This window comes from Octopus bimaculoides, chromosome 10 (genome assembly GCF_001194135.2).
Source record: "Octopus bimaculoides isolate UCB-OBI-ISO-001 chromosome 10, ASM119413v2, whole genome shotgun sequence".
Lineage (NCBI taxonomy): Eukaryota > Metazoa > Mollusca > Cephalopoda > Octopoda > Octopodidae > Octopus > Octopus bimaculoides.
The window spans coordinates 34,235,776-34,244,167 of record NC_068990.1 but is presented as its reverse complement, the minus strand read 5'-3'; the positions used below and the strand labels follow the sequence as shown (position 1 = coordinate 34,244,167).

At 36.9% G+C, this 8,392-nt stretch overlaps 1 protein-coding gene across 10 annotated transcripts in view; it reads right to left on the bottom strand.

Moving 5' to 3' along the window:
* The window catches only part of LOC106867250 (ELAV-like protein 1), a 120,425-nt gene that overhangs the window by 54,064 nt on the left and 57,969 nt on the right, over nt 1–8,392 (bottom strand). For 4 of the 10 annotated variants that reach the window (XM_052971119.1, XM_052971122.1, XM_052971121.1 and 1 more), the window contains exon 2: nt 3,126–3,351. In XM_052971119.1, the coding sequence (XP_052827079.1) occupies nt 3,126–3,351 (226 nt within the window). Of the gene's footprint in view, nt 1–3,125; nt 3,352–3,931; nt 4,318–5,816; nt 5,965–6,863; nt 6,880–8,242; nt 8,387–8,392 lie in introns of those variants that run through there. The other 6 variants (XM_052971126.1, XM_052971123.1, XM_052971125.1 and 3 more) reach the window with 6 other exon arrangements.

The following is an 8,392-nucleotide window of genomic DNA, read 5'->3' as shown; positions in this document are numbered from 1 at the left end:
AAAAGAGAGAGAACGAATGAAGACAGAGGAAAGAGAGAGAACGAATGAAGACAGGAAACAGAGAGAATGAATGAAGACAGGAAATAGAGAGAATGAATGAAGACAGGAAATAGAGAGAATGAATGAAAACCAGGGAAGAGGAAGAATGAATGAAGACCAGGGAAGAGGAAGAATGAATGAAGACCAGGGAAGAGGAAGAATGAATGAAGACCAGGGAAGAGGAAGAATGAATGAAGACCAGGGAAGAGGAAGGATGAATGAAGACAGGGAAGAGAGAGAATGAAGACAGGGAAGAGAGAGAATGAATGAAGACAGGAAAGATAGAATGAATGAAGACAGGGGAAAGAGAGAATGAATGAAAACCAGGGAAGAGGGAGAATGAATGAAGACCAGGGAAGAGGGAGAATGAAGGAAGACAGGAAAGAGAGAATAAATGAAGACACGGGAAAGAGAGAATAAATGAAGACAAGGAAGAGAGAGAATGAAGATAGGAAAGAGAGAGAATGAATGAAGACAGGAAAGAGAGAGAATGAATGAAGACAGGAAAGAGAGAGAATGAATGAAGACAGGAAAGAGAGAGAATGAATGAAGACAGGAAAGAGAGAGAATGAATGAAGACAGGAAAGAGAGAGAATGAATGAAGACAGGAAAGAGAGAGAATGAATGAAGACAGGAAAGAGAGAGAATGAATGAAGACAGGAAAGAGAGAGAATGACTGAAGACAAGGAAGAGAGAGAATGAAGATAGGAAAGAGAGAGAATGAAGATAGGAAAGAGAGAGAATGAAAGCAGATGGAAAATAGAGAGAATGAAAGAAGAAAGAAAATAGAGAGAATGAAAGAATACAGGGAAGAGGGAGAACAAAGATTGGAGAGAGAGAGAGAGAGAGTGAGAGAGAGAATAACAGGGAAAGCTGGAGATGATCAGGTGGGGAGAGACTGAATACAGAGATGGAAAAGCATGAAAATGGGGAGAGAAAAAAGCAGCAAAAAGAATGAAGAACGGGAGGGGAGAGAGAATGTGAATCGAACAGCAAAAAAAGGGAGAAAATGAGTTAGTGTGAGAATAACGATGAGAAACCACATCGTTGAAAATGGGAGGGAGAGAAAATGGGAGGGACATAGGAAATGTTGAATGAGAGCTAGGAGACAGAAAATTAAAAGACAAAAAGAAAAATGCAAGAGTGGGGAAACATTAAATGCAGAACAGAAAGGAGAGGAGTAATGAATGAGAGAAAGAGTGGAAGTATGAAGATGTGAGGGAGAGTGAATGAGGATGAGGTGAAGAGAGAGAGAGAATGATGATTAAAGAGTCAAAGATGGCATAGAAAAGGGAAAGAAGAGAGAGAGAGAATGATGATTAAAGAGTCAACGATGGCATAGAAAAGGGAAAGAAGAGAGAGAGAGAGAATGAAGTTAAGGCATATAGGGAGAGAGAATGAAACTAGGAAAATTTAGTGAGAGACTGAAGGGAAGATAGGAAATGGAAAATTAAAGTGGGGATACAGTGTAAATGCCTGAGATTTAGGAGGGGGGGGTGAGAGAGAGTGAATGAAAGCAAGAGTGAATAAAGATGAGAGAAGCAATGGTGGAAAGGAGTGGAAGAATGTAGAGGGAGAAGTGAGAAAATTGAAGTGAAATACAGAGGAGGTGATGATGAAGGTAGAGAGAGAATGGAATGAGAATGGGTGAATGAGGATAGGAGAGAATGAAGAAAGAGAAAGAGAGAGAGAGAGAATGTGAGAGAGAATGCAGGAATTCAAGAAGAGAATGGAAACATTTAAAGAATATTACATACAAAAATGGAGATATTAAAAATGAGAGAGAGAATGGATGTAGTGGAGAATGAAGAAGATAGACAGAAAGAAAATTTGAGCAGAGTGGAAACGAAAGTGAAAGTGGAGATAAGAGTGAAGATTGAAAATGTGAGGATGAAAGGGAGAAAACGAAAGTAGAGATGAAAGTGACAGAATGAAGTGAAAGTGATACTAAAAGCAAAGGAATATCGTAAAAATGAGAGATTGGTGAGAGGATGAGAAAATAGTAAAGACAAAGAATAATGATGGGAGAGAGAGAGAAAAAAGAATAAAGAAAAAGACTGATGATGCAAAAGAAAGAAAATGAAAGTGGGAGGGAGAAAATGAATAAATATGCCAAAAAGAAGAATAATTAGGAGATAATTAATATTTGAAATGGCATTTAAGATAGAGAGAATAAAGATTAGAGAGACAAATGAAATGAAGATAAGGGTGGGAGAGAGAAAAATTAAGAGAGAGAGAGAGAGAAAAAGAGAGAGAGAGAATTAGAAAATAAGACAGGATGAAAATGGCAGTTAAGAGAAAATGAAAATGGGAAAGCACAAGAAAGAGCGACAGAATAACGATAAGAGAGGGTGTGTGAATGATGAGAGAATAATGATTCAGAGACTATAGAAGAGATAGAGAGGAAATGATGTGACGTGGGAGGGAAGAAGGGGAGAGAGAGAGAGAATATAACGAGAGTGCAAACAAGAATTGAATGTAATGAGGGAGAGAGAGAGAGAGAGAGAGAGAGTGGGAGCAAAGAAATATCCAGTGCTGTTTGCAGTGTGGTCTACAGTAAAACCATGTAGCTGAATGCTAGCAGATTGATAGCAGAAAATCAAGTTACTGTATGTGGCGTGATGAAGGCTGTTAGAGGAAATTGGTCAAGCCTGAGGCTAAAACAGTCAGTCAGCTAAACATAGCCACCTGTCATCAATTAAACATTACTTAGCATCATTTCTGAACAGAATATTTAGCAAATGAAGAATGGTTACTACAACAAACAAAAATAATCACTTGATAGACACCAATGCTATCAATTGAAAACACAACTAGGATATACTTGTGAGGGAGACAGAGGAGCAGATACGAAACACAGAAAGACACTGAAGAGAGATAATAGCGGTGAGATGAGAGAGAAAGCATTTTCTTTAACAAAGAAGAAATTGAAACCGAATTACTGAGTGGAAAGCATCACAGAAACCCAAAATTGAAACGAAATTTGGCTAAAGAGAATAATCGACTTCAAGCCATCTGTAGTATTGTTCAGCGTGGCTTATACTATCTTGAGGAGTTGAGGCAGAAATAGAGACAAAAGAGCTTACCTGTTGGTTTATCTCTAATCAATTTACAGCTTTCAACTTCTCCAATGCTAGCAAACAGCGAACGTATTTCCTCCTGAGTCATAGTTTGTGGAAGGTAGTTCACAATTAAATTTGTCTTGCTTACATTATCTCTATCATCCATCTGTGTACCAGTGGATATTGGCGAATGGTTCCCACCATTTTGTTGTATGATTTGCGAATCCATAATTGTATCTCCTTTTGTAATCTGAAGAAAGATTAAAAAAAAAAAAATAAGAAATAGAAAATAGAATAAAGAAAAAAATATACCAAAAATAAAGGGAAGCTGTGACGGCGTTTTATTAGATTAAAAGAGAAACACCGATACACAGAGAAACGAGAGAGCAAGAAGACATTTTGAGGAATCTTTCCTAGCTGTAAGTTCACTCTTTAGATATCTAATGCAAAAGCCAGAAATTCAACATTTAATTAGACAGCTCCAAGAGGATAAACAATAAGGAACAGTTTTAGAGTGCAGGGAATATAGTTGAATAATGCGATGGTTGTGAAAGGTTTAATAAACAAGAATTAGGGGAAAAACGAAACCACGCAAAGAATGCTTTACTTTAATATGCAGGTGTGTATGTGTGTTGAATCCAACTGAAAAAGCAAGTTAAGCAATGAAGAAGAAGAGATTCTTTGTTCAATGTTTAAGCCTCTCGTCTGCTCAAGCAGATCAACATTCACCTGAATAAAAAAAGACAAAGAAGAAGAAGGAAAAAAAAACACCTGAACAACAATCTCGTATAACAATTTACAATGCCAACCCTTACAAATGTAGAACCAACCTGCATTTGGTAAAATTTATCCCGTGGTAAATCTACGGCTGCAATTTTAAGGCAACGAACGGCGACTAAGTACAGTTCTCCCCAGCAGTAGTAGTAATAGTAGCAGCAGCAGCAGCAAGAGGTCGACGATGACGAAGAAGACGACAGGAATCAATAATTGAATGAATGACAACAGTAGCAATGACCTCAATAAATACCTCACGAGAATGCATCGAAGGGAGGAAAACTGTTCTAAAGAAACTCAGTGTGAGCCAATGAGAACGTGCATCATTATCAAGTTGTACCCATCACTCTCCCTCCGCCCTTACACTGGCCGACCGGCAGCCGCCACTCTCCTATCATCGATATTGGAAAGACTACTACTACTACTACTACTACTACCAATTATAATGCAACTACTAGTTGTAGTAGCAGTAATCGAAGTAGTAGCAGTAACAAGGAGCGGCGGCAGTTAATGCTGCTATCTCTGCAACAACTACTACTACTGCAACGGTTTATTATATACAAGACGGGTTTCTGGTCACTGAATCTTACGGTGCCGCTGCTGCTGAGAGAAGATGAAGGCCACAGTGGAGGTGCAGTCAAGAAGATACACACTGCAACTACTAGTACTACTCACACATCTTTCTACTAGTGAAGCGCACTTCTGCTGTATCACCGACTGTTAGCATCGCCCAACTAACAAAATATATGCAGACATGCTTGGCAGATTTCAGAAGAATATGAGCAGGCAGCGAATGCTGGCTTCCTCACCTAATGAGAAATTGGGAGGATAAACCGAAGTAAGGAGGCAGCCTATCAGACAGGTACCCAAACAGTCTAGCACTTATTTAATGTAAGAATAAATATAATCATGTTTTAAAGAAATTTACTATATATATATATATATATATATATATATATATATATATTGTTGTACTTGGGGATGGTCATATTGCCAGTCTAGCCACTAAATATATAGCCACTATATATATATATAGTAAAAGTTATTTATAAGGGGTTAGAATTAGCCCTTACCAAATGACATTTAACAATAAATGTTCTAGGAAACACCAAGCAAGTTAGAATAGAGATAGTCGATTTTGTTCTTGTTTTTTATCTTTTATTGTGTAAATAAAGGAATCAATAGAATGTATTAACTAGTAGGTTTTTGAAAAAAGGTGCTAAAATGGAACTGTGAGAAAAAGAAAAAAACAGACCGGGATCGACTGGGAGATGTATTAAAAGCACCACGAAATCTTCTCGATGTGGTTATTTCTAAAACCAATTGACGCTGTGACTTGAAAAAAGTGTCTAATTCTTAGGAATCATTACTAAATGCCAGGCCAAAATGGAAAGATTTCTCCATCTAGAATACTTCCCCTTATCAGCACTCATAGCTTAGAGCTAGTATCTACTGAAGATATAGATTAGATTACAAAGTGTAATAGTGAAAAAGCTGTCAAGTTGCGACATTAAAACAAATTACAACAAAAAAAAACAATAAATATGATGGTGATGATGAAACTGACCGGAAAGAAAAATGAAGTTAGATTTAAGATGTAGGATAGAAAATGGGGGGAGGGCGCGTTTTGTCGTGACGATATTGATCCGGTTGGCATAATGAGGATAGGTCGGAGTTGGTTTGTTAGGGCTGAAGGCTGTTACCACCTGTGATCCAGGCAGTTGACGAGATCTGCACCAGAGAAGCAATAAGGCTTTATTTCTAACGGTGATTTAACATTCCATGGTAATTACTTCATTAACGAATGTAGAAAACAATTGTTAAAAAAAAAAAAAAAAAAAAAAAAAAAAAAGATTTAAAATAAGAAAATGTTAAAATTATTGTTCTAAATAACTAAAATAAAATAATTAAAAAAAGCAATAAATTATAAAATAAACCTACCTACCTAGTTCGGCTGTGTATGTTGGTTGTAACAAGAAACCGGTCTCAGATTTAAATGCAGTAGTTAAAAGTGGCCGACACCAAAAATATGATAGTGCCCAGCCGTAGGAGTCAATAGTTCTAGCCAAGTTATAGACACTAGTTAATTCTAAAAGTGAAAAGAAAAACAAAATAGGGAAAAATAGAAATATAAATGTATATATTTAAAAAAAAAAAAAAAAACAAGAGACAGATCACAGATCTAGCAGCAGTAAGTGATGCGAACGGCAAACGCAGAGGAGTAGCATGGTTAAAAACGGTCACAGATGTAAGCAGACAGTAAGTAATAATGCAGGTCTACTGGTTATATTGGTCAAGCTGGAAAGCAGACAATTTACTGCTAAACAACTGGAAACCAAACCAATACAATATCTACACGGCATTGGCTTAATTACTTTCAATAAATAAAATTAGTCAGGCGGGGAAGAATGGTGAAATGAATGAGGAAACATCTTCAGATAAAACTAAAGTGAATGGCTGATTGAAGTAGTGGACTGAGTTGAACAATTTTCACTTTTATAATGAAACTGACCAAAGCTAGGTAGGCACACCATTGTGTAAAAGCGCGTGGTTCACAAATGTTTGAGCATGTGAGCAGGTTGTCCAAGCGACAACCTGATGAATCAATTAGTTACGAACTGGACCAAGATCGAACTGAATATGTAACACGATTATAGCCTCCAGTTCAGCTTTTTTTTTTTGGAGCAGGAACCGTCCCGTCAGATGCAATGCCATATATTTATTATCCATTATCACATTTTGAAACCAACAACCATAGAAATCGACCCGCTTCTAGCAATATAAGTTTCAAGTGTGGAAAATGAACTGACATGTTTACATCGCATAGCAGAGATGGCATCGGAACTAAAGAAAGAATTAATGAAAAGCACAGTGAAAACAAATAGCAGACATTAACAGTTCCGTTGTCCATTTAATATATTCGTTAGCTTTCTTACAGTGAAACTATCAACGGAACTTGGTTCACATCACAAGTAATGCGCAACTTACTAAATAGGTGAGATGTTTAGAAAATCGGTTTCCTTTTTGATTGGCAATTAAGAATACATAACCATAGCAACAGACATCACAGGAGGTGAGGTTCCCAACACAAGAAAACAGAGATGTAATAGAAGTAGAAGATATAGCAGACACACAGGCAAATACAAAAGGGTCGGAGAAAGAGGAGCTTTAAAAGCAAGGTTTATTTACAAATAGGTAAAAAAAAAAGGAGAGTGGAGGGGGGGGGGACTCGTTTCAGCAGGTGAATAAAACTGGTGTCCGTACTATTGTCTGAAATGAATAGCTTTTATGTGGTGTATGAAGGGGGGGGAAAATCAATGAAGCGGTTCGAGTAGCTTAACTCATTGTAAGAGAGACCGAGAGAACATTCAGTATAGCGTTTTACGGATGATAATTACGTCAAAGTTTCGACCGTGCCCGACATCACCGTAGCCACCACCACCCCCACAGGATATAATTCCTACAAGGCAAAATCGCGCGCGCGAGCGAGTGCATGTGTGTGTTTCTATGCGTATATACATGCATATGCATTTATGTGTGTGCGTACATATAGATATATGTATAAGTTTGTGTGTGTGTCTGTGTGTGATGTAGTCATATAAACAACAGTTTAGGTAAGTCCGTCATGAAATACGGTATATTAGTGAATTGGAAAAGAATGTGTACTAACTACATACGGACAACTCTTGACTATTTGGTATTGTGCTATGAAATATTCTGTATCCCGTATAATGACTTCAACTTACTCAAAGATCCGCGTGCCTAATCTTAGTGAATACACACACACACATGTATAATGTGAGAGCGTGTGTTAGTGTGTGTGTATGTGTGTGTGTTTCTAAGGAATCTGTGACGAAATCCACAACATGATCGCTCAGACAAACAATAAAATCCAAGCTAGTTTTGGCAAATATGGAAATCAAATATTTTTATCCTACAAAAAAAAAGAAAAAGAAAAAACAAAGAAAAAACGTTTGTAAACATAGAACAACTCAAATTAGAAGAGAGAGAAAATTAAAATGAAAAATCTCGCACCAGCAAGAAAATGTTTATATATGTGTATGTATGTATGTATGTATAACATATTTATATATACATACACATGAAGTGTATATATATACATATATATTAAAACACACACACACTCACGCATTAATACACACAAACATCGATGTTAACATATGCACACACATACACCCATCTTATATATATATATATATATATATATATATATATATACACGCACATACACCCATGTTGAAATATACACACCTATGTGTGCGCGCGCGCGTTCTGATGCGCGAGTTGAAGACAAGAGGAAAAAAGAAAGAAAGAAAAAAAATCAAATAAACAAACCCTGAACTTACTGGTTTTTAAGGATTCCAGAATGTAACGAGTAACGTCCGAAAATATGAACTCGTGGAAGAGACGTTAGCGTTTCCGTATACAAAATATTTTGTGTGTGTGGTGCAAACTATTGATTATATTTTGCTGAGTACAAAGAAAATGGCGTTGTA